Source organism: Aplysia californica, unplaced genomic scaffold (genome assembly GCF_000002075.1).
Source record: "Aplysia californica isolate F4 #8 unplaced genomic scaffold, AplCal3.0 scaffold00841, whole genome shotgun sequence".
Classification (NCBI taxonomy): domain Eukaryota; kingdom Metazoa; phylum Mollusca; class Gastropoda; order Aplysiida; family Aplysiidae; genus Aplysia; species Aplysia californica.
Window position 1 is genome coordinate 206,911 of NW_004798111.1, and position 16,204 is coordinate 223,114.

Genomic DNA, 16,204 nt, shown 5'->3' on the forward strand with positions numbered 1-16,204 from the left:
TTCACAACACACACACACACACACATACTCACACACACGCACGTGCGCGCACGCACACACACATACTCACACATTCTCTCTCTCTCCTCATTTTCCCCCCTACTTTCGCCATCCCCACCCCCTCCCCAACTCACACACACACCATTGTAAACATTATAATATAATGTTAAAGAACTAAAATATGGTAGTGTCAAGAAACAAAGCTACGAATAACGTATGATGGAAGTTACTGAAACTAATACTAATAGAAACTGACTTGATTGGCACAGAAAAAGAAACACAACTAGATATCTATCCTAGAAAACAAACTGAAAGTGTATGATGACAAAAAGTCAATTGATACTGTACCAGTACCAGTGACGCTGCCCCATGCAGATCAAGTCTACAATCAGATACTATACTAAGCTGGACAAAGTTAGCACATAACCGTTTCCAATCATTATAATTATATCATCAAACGTTCTTCATTGCACTTCTCAGTTCTCAGAAGAAAACACTGTTGTAACAAAGTGGGGAAGTGTGTCAAACGCTAATTATAGAACTTGGTGTCTTGCTGGGGTGACGGTGGAAAGGGGGAGGGAAGGGAGGGGAAGGCCTAACTGTTCTCGGCCCAGATTGTGACAGCAGAGTGCCTATCGCTCCTCGTGGGCCAGGTAAGTTTTTAGTGGGGAAAAAGCGATGAATTAATACCAAACAGGAACTATAGGTGGCTAAAAATTCAATAAACAAAAAAAGATTAGTGCCATGCTGACAATAAATGTTCTTATAATAGATAGAGAAAGGCTGAATGATAAATACATGTATTGCTGATAAAATAATACATGTGTCCGTGCTGCTCAAGACAGTCTCATTCTTAATTTTGTAAGCAACACAGAGGCCAATTTGGCAATTAAGGGATGTCCTATTCCCTCTGTGGACTGTCGATGGATTTGCCAAGCGGACTGACGTCATCGCTGAGCGAGCCGTATTCGGTTTGTCCTCGTACGAAGTTAAGCGACGTGACAGGAGACGATTTAACTGTAACTGTAACAGTTGTGAGCCGGCGTGATAAATAAACGCGACAAAACAGCTGTGAATCACTTGTCTATTTGAACGCCTTCAAATCGGCAAGGCGCTTTTTGACTGTTGATACTTGTTTGTTTGGATTTACTTAAAACTGAATGAAAATCATCATCAGCAATAAATCTCTTGTCAACTGTCCAGTTAACAAAAATTTGACCGGCACCGCCGGTCTTGTCCAGTTAACAAACCGCCCCTGGTTGTCTCCCACCCCACCACACCCTTAAGTGACAAAATTTTTGAAAATCCTCCCTTTATGTATGTAGTTCATGTACAGCCTTAGAATACTTACATAACCTTATAATGGTAAAATCCTGAGTTTGAAGGATTACAGCAAACTGCTTAAATCCTTCAGTAAATCAATCGCCTATATATCACACCAGTACCACGTGATTCAACCGCCCAAGAGCCCAAGAGCCAGTTTCGCAGCCCGGTGTGGCCTTTGTGATAACAGGGGGGGGGGGGGGGGGGGGGTTGTAACATAGTGCTGCCTTTGCTAACGTCAACTCAGATCGAACCCTATCGATTGCCAGAACATTTTTTCAAGGCAGTCTGCGAAATCTATCTCTAGTTTTGGTAGTGTAGTGGAGAAAGGGCAAGATGGCATCAAAGAATATAACGTTAATACTGACTCGACCAAGTCAGTAACTTGTGGCAAAAGCTATTGACGAACACATTTTTAACAAAGCCTATGGTTGACAGGGAAAGGGCGCTTATTCCACATTTGATACAACTATTGCAAACTATTTTTTAATTTTATCGCGACTTTTCGCGTTTCTTAATTTGCTTCAAGAATAACAAAGACCAAATTAGCTGTCTATATTCTTTAAAGTATGGTAACCAAAGATGTGAATACACAGTGTAATCGAAATGTCCCTGAAATAAGGTATGGTCTATGTGCACATGGATAACCTTGAAAGCAAAACAATACAAGTATCCCCCCCCCCCCCCCCCCCCCCGATGTTCGATTTCTAGAGTGCATGGCGCAACTTATTGTGAAATATCTCCTTACCTGTCGAACATAGATTCTCCAACTTTTGCACAATGACTTATATCAATTTGTCTTAACAGGTGAATATTTTTTCAAACTCCTGCACACTGTATTCTAGAAAATTCCTTTATAAATATAAAAAAATCCCAGTCGAAGGTTTCTACAGATTTTTTAATTTTACAGCTCGGGCAACATCGCTTTTAAAAGCAAGTCTGTCATTTTTTTCTAATCGCAATAGTATACTTGTAAGTATTTTAGTTAGGGAAAATTTAATTTTAGTGCACAAAATGTATTCATTATAAAAATATTTCTTGTGAAAAGTTTTGCTACTAAAAAGTGTCATTGGCGAGCTGTGACGTAGGCATTATGCGTGAATGCAAAATGTTTGCGAGAACAATCACATTTTTCGCATGATGAAGATTTATAGTATTTTAGTATAAATTTATGAAGAAAAGTTTTTAAATCGGGCCTCAATTCTTGTTAGAACAAATTGATACAAACTGATATATGTGCAAAGTATGGGTGACATTGGGTCACCAATCAAAGAGATATTTGAGGATAACTTGCGCCACGAGTTTTTGACCGCACTATAGACCATTCCGACCTGGCTGAAACAAAAACGATCCCGTTGTTACAAACATTCGTTGCCGTTGGTACACGCAGAACAGAAACATCCAGTACAAATTGAACGTTATGATGAATGGTCTTTTTTACCAAGTCCATGGGCCCCAAAACAGTCCTGCCCCACAAGACCTAACCAAATACATGTAACTGAAATAGTTACTCTTAACTTTATAATTACTCGTAAAACTACTATGATTTGCTTTTGTCGATTACTCAAACGCCTAAGCGACCATGGGCGCTCGTCGAGTGGCGTTGATTAACGTGATTCAAACGTCTAGACGCCGTCATGCTGTCACTTTGGCGGATGAATCACGCAGATATCGGTAGGTCTAAACCGCCTATGTCCAGTAACTTATGTAAAAAAAACTTTTTTGTTCTAAAATTTAGTTACAGACCATCGCCCTACATCATATTATAGTAGGCTACATATATCTGAATTTCCAGTCCATAGGTACAAACTTTGGTACTCCTGAAAAATTTGCCTCTTTCACTTTGAACTTAGGCCGTTGAATCACGCGTCTAGCGAAATGCAGCGTTGTGATGTTATCAAAGATTCTCTACTGTTTCAATTGCCCTATCTCGCATCCGAGCGAGACTTGGGCACGACCTTCTCTTAGCACGTGACGCAAACAAACGTTCCAGCCCCGAGTTGATTGAAAGATAACAATTTTATCTGCGAAGGGAGGGAGAGAGAGAGAGAGAGAGAGAGAGAGAGAGAGAGAGAGAGAGAGAGAGAAAGAGAATAGAGGGGGGGAGAGGGAGAGGGAGAGAGAGAGAGAGAGAGAGACCCCCAATGGCCAGAACATGGAACATACGCAGAAATCCCCTCGGGCCAGAAGCGTCAGGCTAATCGACTGAATTCGTTCGTGTAGCAAACCGCAAGCCACCCCAGATCGGGCGGCTAGCCACTCCATATAAAAATTTTTGTTGCGACTTCACAGATCCAAAGCACTTTTCTTTTCCAAGAAACGCAGTTTATCTGTAGACTAATTCCTCATTGAAGGTTTGGTAATGCTGCTGAAAGATGGCTCAAAGAGATGGATCCACTTGATAGGAGAGCACAAAATTGCAATATTCCTTCACACATTTCCCAGTCTCCCAGTCCTGTTAATATGAAACAGCTGCACAGCAAAAACAAAAATTGAAGGAGAAAGTAATGGTTGTGTCGTGTCACAACCTTGTCTGGAGAATTTTTTATATCTTTTAAAATTGTTTTTATTTTTGCTCAGTAGGCAATACATTACACATAACTGCATAAAATACCCCCCCCCCCCCCCAAAAAAAACTTCACACATCATGCACACCCATACAAATACAAATGTAAAGAAGGAACAAACAAAAATGTATAAACTCTGAATTTTTCTTTCAAAACCACAATGGCCTTGAGATTTGACAGCAGATATACCAGAGCATACAATACAAATCTACAATCAAACTCTCATCACCCCCCCCCCCCCCCCCCCCCCCCCCCCCATCCCAAAACCCAGCTGAATCTACATTGAAAACCTTCATTATTATGATAAGCAAGTGTTATCCTGATATCAGTGATGAAATAAAGGGATCCTGATGTTCAAATATGTAAGGAATCAGTACTTCAACAAAGCGTCTAGTAACATTCATTCTTATAACAACACCCAGCCAACAAAGACAGAGGCAAATAGCCCCAACACATCTTGAATCAGTCTTCCAACACATACAATTCAAAGTCCACTCAGAGAGAGAGAGAGAACGAAAAAAAGAAAATAATATGCAGTGATAAGCAAGTCATAGGTCCTTGATGATATTCTCCAGTTCATCCTTTGTAAACATGCGAAACAGGCTCCCAGGAGTGACAGTACACATCTGAGAAAGAGAAACAAAGAAATGTGAGTGGGAGAGCAATGTTGAGCAAAAATGGTGCTCAACAGGTGATGGCAGCAAAAATGAAACTCACTTGTTTTTATTTTAGTAAAGGGTTTTACGGCGCTCGCAACTACGTACGGTCATATGAGAACGCGAAATAAGTTGGTTTCATTCTCAATAGTTCACCACACGGTTTTGTTAAAAATTGAGTGTAAATATAGATTTTTAATTTAAACAACTTTCTAAATAACATTTAAAAATTTCAAACAATTTCATTTACAACTTCCCATTGAGGCCAATGGCCTTCATAAAATCCAAAATTCTTTTAGGATCAACGACGGAAAACAGATCTTGTAATTTTTTGCATCTAAAATATTTCCTTCGGGTCTCTCCAAAGTCCAGACATCCTGTTAAAATGTGCCTAATGGTAAAATCTGTGTCGCATCAGACACAGAAAGGCTTCTCATCTCCCTGAAGGAGGTATTTATGTGTCAGGGCCGTGTGTCCAATGTGTAATCGAGTAAAAATGACTTTGTCTCTTCTGGAGAGGCCCGAAGGTTTCCGTGGACCCAGTTTGGGCTTGATGTTGTGAGTTTGTTGTTAATTTGATTTCTCCAATGAGTCTCCCGCAAACTGGAGGTGTAGTTTTTTACCTTATCTTTAAAGTCAGTCTGTGGGAGAGTGTTCGTCCTGGATCCCACCAGAAGGGATAAGGACTCCTTCGCCAGGAGATCTACCTTCTCATTTCCTCGGATGCCCACATGGCTAGGTAGCCATGTGAAAACGATACTTTTCCCGGTTTCAGTCAAGGCATGTATTTTTTGTTGTAACCTGACTATTTTTAGGTGTAGGAGTGTGTAGTTTGTAAGTGAGGTGATGCATGACGGAGAGTCAGAAAGGATAAGGAAAAATTTGTTAGGAAAATTTTCTACGGAGTCTCAATGGCAGTGGCCTCCGCAGAAAAAATGGAGGCTTCGGAATGGAGTCTCCTCTGGTAGCCTCCTCTGGTGTGTACTGTTTGAAGATAGGGTTGGGGCGCCCAGAGCAGAGTCCGATTTAGAGCCATCTGTGAAGATTAGCTCCACACCAGGGTATTTTTCTATAAGTAAAAGTATTTCTTTTAAATGATTCTTTATAAACATATGTATAATATTTCCATGATTTCGAGGAATGAGTCAGGACAAATTCCCAGGAGCTAAATCGTTAAGCTTCAAGGTAAATCGAAAAAAGAAACAAAAGCGGATTTTCTCCTAATAAAAGGCAAGCCTAATAGGAAGCAAAAGACAAGTGTAAATCTGAGTAGGCATTCAGACAACCACAGACACAAACACAATAGAATCTGTATCACAAGCATTATTTTTTTTAGTCAGCTGGTAAGGGGAAATCACTTTTCACAGTAGTGCTGGGTGGTACCGGTAAAATTGAATTTTCGCACTAGCAGGGGGTGCTGAGTACCACCAGTACCGATACTGGGATACAATGATATCAAAGGTTCTTTGCGTTTATAGCAGAGATGCCAACCACAGAAAACCGAAATGAGTATTGGGAAATATGAAATTGTGTATTTTCAGGGGAGAATGTGTATTCCCCACGACCGACCAACTAGTAATAGTAAAATTTACTAGCTCACCAGCTCGAAAAAGGGAGCACACACGCGTACAATATACATGTATCCAGTCAACAACATGTCAGTGTTCAATGTCGTACAGGGGTCTTGTTTGACTTAAGTATTTCAATCTATTATATATTTTCCTCTCATTATTATATAAAAAATAAATCCTGCTTTGAGAGTTCATATAATATAAACTTATTTTGTTGCAAGTGCTAACTCTTTCGAAAACATAAGATAGTTTTAGGTATGAACAGAACGCTTTGGCTGCAAGCGTAAGTGTATGCGTGGTACCGAAGCTCGATCTACTTTTGCTTTCTTTACCACCCAGAAATTTGCCGGTAGCAGTCTGATTAACACAACATTTGTAACATGCAGGTTGTGCATTACAAACGCTGTGTCGCCAGGAAAATAAATATTTGTCCTGTGCTTTCACTTGCGGAAAAAAAAGAAAGTTATACAAGCGTCTTGTCGGGCTCGACATCGTGACCGGTCAGTGAACCTGTACTTTCGCATCACATTGTGAGTACCAGTGATCGTTCGGGTCACCAAAGTTCATTCAACGTGTGCGTTGCGCGAAGTCTGGAATAGGGGGATTATTGATTTTTTTTTTAAAGGTACAGTCGAGGGGAGAGGTGGGGTTGAAGGCAACATCGGATGACAAAAACTGAACTTGGAAGCAACTTTTAGTATTTAGAATTTTGATTATTACTAGAGCTTCCTGCTACGGAAAAGCGTGCATTGGTGCAAGCCCTGTACGGAATTGGGATCCATCATACTCATACCTAGTAAGCCGCGTTTTTTAACCAAAAGGTCCGCGTTTCTTTGGATGGGTAACAGTCAAGGATCCCCTTGTTTCATTGTCCTATGTTTTAAGAGAGGTATGACCTCATCAAGAGCATACGTTTTTAATTCTCATTCTCTCTCTCTCTCTCTCTCCCTCTCTCACTCGATCACACACACTCTCTCTCTCTCTCTCTCTCTCTCTCTCTCTCTCTCTCTCTCTCTCTCTCTCTCTCACTCGATCACACACACACACTCTCTCTCTCTCTTCCTTCCTCTCTCTCCCTCTCCCTCTCTTCTGAGTCTCGTTCTCTCTCTCTCTCTCTCTCTCTCTCTCTCTCTCTCTCTCTCTCTCTCTCTCTCTCTCTCTCTCTCGTGATAGTATTACATGTTTTGTAAACATCTATATTTTAGCTTTTTGTTCCACATTCGCAGATTTTCAGTGTCACTTCATTTAGCTCTCCCTTGGGAAAGATGACAGGGGGTAGATTGGAGTCATTTTTTTATTTAGTGTCCTGCTCAACAGCACACACAAAAAGCGGAGTGAAAAAGGAAAAAGGTCAAGGTCATGAAGGGAGCGACGCAGTTACCGTGCACCTAGCTCAAGCGCCCCCCCCCCCCCCCCAAAAAAAAAAAAACCCATAAATACCCGGTTACCGTGTTCGTAGATAATGAGAGGCGCCCGGTTACCGGTTACCGTGTACGTAGATATTGAGGCTACGTGCCCGGTTACCGTGTGTGTGACATTGAGATTACACGGTGAAAAAAAGGAAAAAAGTCAACGTCATGACGGGAGCGAAGAGTTACCGTGTGTGCACCTAGCTCAAACCCCCTCCCCCGAAACTAAGTACACGTTTACCGTACGTGCCCAGTTACCTTGTACGTAGACCCTGAGGCTACATGCCCGGTTACCGTGTACGTAGACCCTGAGGCTACGTGCCCGGTTACCGTGTACGTAGATCCTGAGGCTACGTGCCCGGTTACCGTGTGTACGTAGACACTCCGTTTAAATTGTGGGTGTCATAAAAGGAAGAACTTCCGAGTAATGAGCGACCACCCCAACAAACACTATAAAGAAGAGACCTAACCCTAACCCAAACACTACCCCTAGACCTACCCCATAAAAGAACCTGCAATGGCCCTCATGTAAAAAGGCCAGCACAAGTCAACAACAAAAAAAGCATACTCCAAAACAAACAAGGAGCATATTATTATAATGGCCTACATTGCTATAATAGGGTTTGATACAATATAGTACAATAGAATTGGAATATAATTCCCCCATATAGATCTAGATCTAGACAGTGCCGGATTAAGACCCAGTTGGCCCCAAGGCACACTTCACTGAGAGGCCTGAAAAAGTTATATATGGTGCAAAGTCCCCCCCCCCCCCCAAACCACTTTAACACACACAGACACATACGCTCGCGCGCACGTGCAAATTCAAAACTACACACACAACACACACATGCACGGTCTGTCTGAGTGTGTGTCTGTCTGTCAGCCATTCCAAAGTTTTACAGTATGGAATATTGACAACATACCAGAAAGATAATGTAACTAAGGTCTCACAACAAAAAGATTATGCATTATTTCTTACCTAGATTGCCACTTTGCGTGCTTTTGCAATAGCTGACATAAGGTAAAACAATGGTTAACTGATCAGAATGCGTAACATCATGAGTAGAATCTATGGAGACTGAAAAGTACCTTGCCTTAGAAATTTCGTCCTTGATGAGGCCAAGAACATGCTTGCCTAATAGGGTTAATCAATTCTGTACAGGTTGTTTTTGACAGGTATGAAGTGTGTCCACGTCCTTGGTTGGCATGAGTTTTGATATGCTCAGATAAAAATGGATCAAACTGCCCAATTAGTTTTAAAATTCCCAGGTAGTTCCTATTGTCCTTGGACCCAACGATTTCATAACTGCCTTGAAAAGCCAGCCCTCTCTCACAAAGAAAAATGATTGTCTTAATACAACGTAACAAAATGTTTTTCCAGTATTTTCGTTGTTCCAGTAAGTTTTGGTGTACCGCTCGTCAACTCGCCCAGCAGCTACACTACGTTGACATAGAGTCAAGACTGAGTTTATATGTTTGGGACTTGTTTCATGTGTTTTTAAATAGTTGGTTATATTCTTCCAATCTGTAAACCCTTGACCAGAAAGATGTACACGGTCTGGCGAAAACAAAAAGCAAGGGAAACAGAAAACATAGGGTCTGGCTGGAGATTATACGAGCCAGTCACGATCGACTACTTCTCCATTTGACAAAACACGTTTGAATGCACTATTATTTAAATACCGATTCATGCCAGAAAAGTCTCGTTTTGTTTCTGGATAGTCACTGGCCAAATTCCGAAACTGGTTTGCTCAGCAAATTATGCACATTTCAAGCACATGGTCCGTTAATCCTAGCAGACGCTGAGGATATAAACATGCACAAGAAGAGTACATTATGAAGAAACGTGGTAGGGCCTATGTTGTGGTAGTGATGATGGTGGTGGTGATGCTGCTTCTGCTGCTGCAGTTGTTGTTGTTGTTGTTTGTTGTTATTGTTGTTGTTTTTGCTGTTGCAATGGTTTGCATTATATTATGTCGATGCTGGTCTCTATCAGCATCCTAAATATTGTATATTATTGTAAAGTACTAGTTCGTATATTGCTACTGACTGAGATCAGAATGCGGTCATACTGCATGGCCACTGCCAAAGCTGCAGTCTAAAAGACCTTCTCCCACACATATACACGAACTCTCCTGTCTTTTTCTCCCCCCTCCTTCCCCTGCCCCCAATCCCACAAACTCTCACTTTCCCGTTGTGTTTCTTCATTTTCCTGTTGTTAGTAGGAAGAAAAAATTGTTTCCGTAATTTAACACCTAGTTATATCAACATATGAATAGTATTAGTATTGAAAATAACTATCTGACCCACCGTTGCTTAGACTAGCAATATGTAAGTCATAAGTCACAAGGCATTTATAATAAAGCGCCCACTCCAGAAGATCTGCTTTGAGGCGCTACAATTTGGATCAGTTGAATATTTTCTGGAAAAGAAATGTCTTGACGTGTCGCTTGAAAGAATCCACAGTCTCAACATTTCTTATTGTTGCTGGCAGTGCGTTCCATAAAGATGGGGCTGAAACACTGAAAGTGAAACCCCGATTTCCGATTTTTGTTCTGGCATTTCTAGTTGACAATCTTATGTGTTTAATGTCTTGTGTTTCTGAAGGATGCTTGCACATTTATGAGTTCTGTGAGATAGGATGGTCCAATATCGTGGATTGCTTCAAAAGCTGAAAGTATGATCTTTAAGCAAACCTCACAAGCAACTGTTAAGTCCGGAGTTTCGGGGAGGGGGAGATTTGGAGGGGATAGGGTTTAGGCCTAAAGGAGGGGTTGCCATTAAAAAATATATAAACACTGCGCTACTAGACTTTGACTAGATTTATCTAGATCTAGGTCTATTCTGCGTTTTATATTTTTCATTTGGAATCTGGACACAAATCTTTTGTAAATTTGCTTTAAAAAATTAAATAAATAAATAAAGAAATAAAAGAAAAAACTAGATCTAGCACAAAAAATAACTTTTTACATGTATAATAATGTTGGCATCCCTTCCTGTCCCTTCCCTTGCTTATAATATCTTGGCTTAATAATACATGTCAGAATTATTATACAGATAGCCTACCTTGATTTTTATTTATATGGGGGGTTTTGTAAGCACAGTTCACCTTTCACCTCATGTGCACTTAAAAAACTCTCGAATTTGGCATAAATTAGGCTAGAAATGTAGCATTCACAGGCTTTTGACTCCAGCAGGGCCACAACTTCGGAACTGTTATCTGGGTTGCTAGGTGTCTGGTGACTTAAGAGGCCAACGGTGCTTGATTTGGAACCCACGGCTAATGATTCAACTTAATTTTAGAAAAAAATGTGGCATAGACAGAGGCCAAACAAAATGTCACAGCCCTTTCTGAACTAGGCTTGGGACTAAAAACCCAGTCGGACTCTGGCCTGGGCTAGCTTAGGGCTATTCTATTTGTGGCCTCCCCGACCGGCCTTGCTGCGACCTGGTCAAAACGGGGAAAAAACGAAAAAATGTGGCCTTGTTGTACCCTATCTCTGGCCTGTTTGTGGCCTATTTTTTTGAGTGGCCCCAAGGCAATTGCCTTATTTGCCTAATGGTTAATCCGGCACTGGATCTAGATCTAGTTATAGATCTCTCTAGTAATCTAAATAAATCTAGATCTAGATCTAAATCTAGATCTAGATCTAGAATATCTAGTAGAACAAGTGAATAGGAATAGGCCTTGAACGAGAAATCCGCATCCGATTCCAAACAGACGGACTCGGCTGAGAATTCTAAATCTCTAGATAGATTCTAAGTTAATAATTCACGCACCTGATGAAATGCGTTTTACCAACATTAAATATTACAGCACAGCCTATAATACAGTTTGACACAAAAGAATTGGAATATGAATCCTCCATTGAGGTCTATAATGATCTATAAATCTAGATCAAGAGTAGAACAAGTGAGTCATACTTGAATGAATCCACATGATCTGAACAACCAGTAAACAAACGAAATTCAAAATGGCCGCTCGAACACGAAACTGAAAGTAAATAATTTAGGTCGTCGTACTTTTTCGTATTCGTATTTCTAATCAGATTCCGACAATTATGTCGGAAACGCCGACGTCGGCAGTCGGTACGAAAACGAGAGTGCCGACAAAGCCGACGGGAGAAAAACGGGGGAGCTGGCAGTCGGCCTGGCCTCGCACTTCGCACATAGACTAATACAGGTGGGCCTAGCGATAGCATCGGCAGGCTCGCGGGTCGGGTCGCGATTGTCGGATTTCAGACAATTGTCGGCAAACATGCAGGTCTATAACTCAGGAGGGCCTAGAACAAGAATTTGGAATATCAAGAACCAGTCTGGGTGTCATCATTCATATTATGAACTGACAGACTCAAATTATTGCTCAAACTCAGAGAACAGAAATAACTTGAAAGGCTCAAGTAGACCAGTGCACTGTGAGAGTTGTAACAACTGTGGGAGGGCAAGATGCAGTGACACTGAAAATCTGCCAGTCCTGAACAGAAAGCTACAACATACACCGTAGGTATAATTTACTATCACCCATCCAAGTAGATCTAGGTATAATTTACTATCACCCATCCAAGTAGATGTAGGTATAATTTACTATCACCCATCCAAGTAGATCTAGGTATAATTTACTGTCACCCATCCAAGTAGATGTAGGTATAATTTACTATCACCCATCCTAGTAGATCTAGGTATAATTTACTGTCACCCATCCAAGTAGATGTAGGTATAATTTACTATCACCCATCCTAGTAGGTATAATTACTTTCACCCATCCAATGAAACGCGAACACTTTATTTCAATAACACAGACTTGCAAAGTATGAGGGGTCCCGATTCCGCACACAGCCTGCACCAACGCGAGCTTAGCAGAAAGCTGTAATAAAAATTCTGAAATGTGCTTCCAAGTTTTTGTCCTCTGGTGTTGCCTTAAACACCCCCCCCCCCCCCCAACCCCAAAAAATCAATAATCTCCTCCCCTATTCCGTAGTCATATACTTCGCAACGCCGTTACTCCCACCAAAGACGGTCTTTACTCACACGATACCGTATTTATTTATGACGCGAATGCGCGCAGGATCAGTGACCGGTCACGATGGCGAGCAACACAATCTAAAAATCGGACGACGCTTGTATTTTCTTTTCTTTATTTTCCCACAAGCGACAGCCAAAGCGACGAGTCCGAGTGTTTATTACATTTTATTTGCACGGCGACATTGCGTTTATACTGCACAACCTGCATGCCACAAATGTTGCGTTATCAGACAACTGCTGGCAAACTTCTTGGTGGTATTGAAAGCGAAAGTAGATCTTGATTTTTCCGATCGAGCCTCGGTGTCACATACGCTTCCGCCTGCCGCCATAGCCGCCTATACGCGTGAAAGTAAAACGTACTCTCCGGACAAGGAAAAGCTGAACGAATATAATATCACGATCGCGACCTGCAAAAATGAACTTACTGACCTTATCGAACTTGGTTTTCATATACAGTATTCCAGTTCTGCGATACCGATACTATTTTAAAAGATGGGACTTGAGATAATTAGGTTTACTCGCCCAAGCTGAATCTCGTATTTTTCCCATTCCAGGATGCGTATTTTTTCATGAAAAGTCGTATTCGCGTATTTTCAGCAAGAAATCGTACTAAAATACGTAAAATCGTACTGGTTGGCATCTCTGTTATAGTTTCGTCTACTGTCTCTTTTTTTGTCATCAGCCAGTCCCCTCTGTCAACACGAACAGCACAAGCCATCAAACACGATCTACATCACATTTGGCTAACGCGAGCTGGGACTCAGAATCCCATAGAAATTTGCTGCTGTCCCAGATTGAACTTTGCAAGCAACATCTTTAAAATAAGCTGATGCTGGCTCCTTCCCAGTACCATTATCTGTCTCTCTAATTAAGAAAGATAGACCTGAGGGAAAGACGAAGGCCTCGAAAGACTTACCTCTACGTTAGTGGAGTTCAACTTCTCTTCCATCACTTGTTTCAGTATGGTCAGTGCTGAGCGGCACGCCTCCTTCAAGGTCATAGACTGGAAAAAAAATTTACACAATGACTGACTCTCCATGAGCATATATATACGTACAACTGGTTTAACTTCAGAAAATAGTTACGCAATCAGTGAACATACTACTGCAGAGCTACATATATCCTGGTGCTTGGGAGCAAGGAAAATGTGGGATCTTAGGCGTATGAGATCTTGTCTTAGCCAATTCACAAGGGGTAGAATCCACATTGAGTAGTGACCACACCAATCAAAATCCTGTCTGTCTAGCAAATATCAGACGAAGACAGCTGTAAAGGTCTTGGAAACAAAAGTATAAACGAATTCACAGTTCCAAGTGATCCAATCTGATGCAGCCTTGTTGTAGGCCCTGCCCTAGCACCCACCCAGCATCTGAAGTAAGTTCAAGAGAAGGGCTAAAATGCAGGGCGATGTTTGGAGAAAACAAACATGTTAACAAGCTCGCACCTTTTTTTCACACAAAAGTAAAAAACGAAGAAGAATAAAAAAAAAAGTAAAGTTGTTCCCGCATCTGATCTGGACATTGGGGATTGCCTTGTTAGAGAGACAACTTCCTGGGCCTTCGGCATATTGTGGTAGGGTGGCCAGTTCCTTTCCACGCCACCTTTTTACTTCCCCAACTCCAAGTCAGGTACCCATTACTGCTGGGTGAGCAGGAGGAGGCGAAAAAAATCTATCTGAATTGCGGCTCGAACCCGGACTTTCCGCCACCGCACCCTCTGAAGAAGATTATGATATTAAAATGCAGAGAACCTGAGCTTACATGTAGCATCAAAATAAAAATATCATTCCTTTTTCTTCAGGTACTATTGTTTGCTAAAATGATGCCTCATTCAAAAGCATTCGTTAATTTATTTTTTTACATCTCTGCTCCACTACTGTTGTGTGAGGCCTCACTTCATTTGTGATAAATCAGACAGATCCTCACAAACAATGTAGCATATATGCAGGACAAATAAGCATTTGGCAAGTTCCCATAGCCTTTGCAAGAAATGCTAGAGTAAAGTCAGTATTTGCCGCCGGCCGAACGATGAGACCACTTTCCTCATAAAGTAAATAACTCAGGTCTAGTTTTGTTTTCGAAACGGAAACCAAACTCCAGTGATGCACTGGCAAGAATCACATGTTTACAACGAAGAAGGCTTTAACAGAAACTAGGTTTGAGAGTGGCAGTAGTTTGAAGGATTTGGTCTATCAAAATATCCCAAAATGAAAATTCGACCATGTTCATTACAAAGCTTTCTTTTCATATTTTTAAAATTCAATTAAAGGTTCATGTAATTGAGTAATGAACAAATCATGTGTAAATATCTAAACATAAAGAAAGCAAGTTTCGTGGGTGGTCTCCCCCCGCCGGGCATGGGTCACACCTTCATAATTCGCTACTATTTCCTCCATGCTGCAGCCCTTTCGTTCATGGCCACGGACGACGCCCTTCGAGCAGTTCAACTTCTGGTATCGCTCAGAAGTACATTGAATACCGCCGAATGTCGTTGTGTTCAGGAGTTTGGCCACTTCAGTCTCCAATTTATCCATCCCCCCCTGGGTGTTGCTACTGACTGAAGTGTCTTTAGGCCATTCCCAAAGGAGTTCACCAGAGAACCTATCGTAGTCTAAAAAAGATTTAGATCAGTGATCTTACTCCGTGCGTCTTTTGCACTGGAAATGGTCATGTACGGCTGCCGCGGAAACTCCGTGGGAGATGGGAGTGTAGAAGCAGCGGTAAAGGTCCTTTTACCATTTTGTTTGCTAGGCCCGGCGGCCACATCTGCTTCCGCGAGCCGAGACTTCTTATCAATGTTGGGAGCTGGGGAAGGGTCTTTTGAGAGTGAGGTTTCCATATGTGTTTGGATGGTGTTTCGACTCCGGGGCTCCCCACCCGCCATCGAGCCCAACAAGGGGACACATAGCTCTGATGTCTAGCTCGGATGACCAGAGCTGTGACAGGGCTTACTCTTCACGAGAGCGTACAAGACCCTCCCGTCAAGATTGACTGAAGGACCTGTCCTCGTCCATAGGTAGGTTGGGGAATGCTGGAGGGGTAGGGGGGGGTGGGGCAGACGGAGGGGGCTAGGGAGAGGGGGGAAGGGGACACCTCACACTCCATCAGAGGGGTGGAGCGAGAGGAAAAAGGGATAGAATAGGGGGGGAGGGGAAGAAGAGGGGGCAGAGGAAGAGTCCGCCCCATCCTCCCCTAGTACCCCAAAGCGGTTAGAAAGTCGCACCTCAAAGGTGGGTGCCACAGAGGTAGGAGAAATTTGTTAAGGCAGTATTTTACCAAAAAGCAACGGATATTAGGAAATTATTGACTTTATATATGCACTTCAGTGAATGTGCTCACTATAGCGTCATTTGGCTTCGGAAAGTCCCATAGACTTTTGTTTCCGGACACAACGTCTCATCGCGACAGTGGGTTCAAACTGCCCATATTTTTGTTTAATTTAGGGAACCAACATTCAAGTCCAATACATGTCTTTAAAGACCTGTGGATGACCTTCAAAACGCTTCTTTCCAGGTCGATGTGCTACTAATGAGTCTCGAAATATTTCAAGTTGAAAAATAGACAATTTTTAACCATTGATTTTTGATAAATTTTCTTGTCATATTTTTTTCAAACTACCCTTGTTGGTAAACCATTCTTTGTTCTTCCAGAAAA

The 16,204-nt window shown here is 41.8% G+C and overlaps 1 protein-coding gene across 2 annotated transcripts in view; it reads right to left on the bottom strand.

Moving 5' to 3' along the window:
• Positions 1–4,020: 4,020 nt before the first annotated feature.
• The window catches only part of LOC101847692 (proteasome subunit alpha type-5), a 59,171-nt gene continuing 46,987 nt past the window's right edge, over positions 4,021–16,204 (bottom strand). For both annotated transcript variants that reach the window (XM_005110014.3, XM_013088946.1), the window contains exons 8-9: positions 13,468–13,554; positions 4,021–4,516 (exon numbers count right to left, since the gene is read on the bottom strand). In XM_005110014.3, coding sequence (XP_005110071.1) covers positions 4,439–4,516; positions 13,468–13,554 — 165 coding nt within the window. In that variant the 3' untranslated portion in view covers positions 4,021–4,438. The remainder of the gene's footprint in view (positions 4,517–13,467; positions 13,555–16,204) is intronic.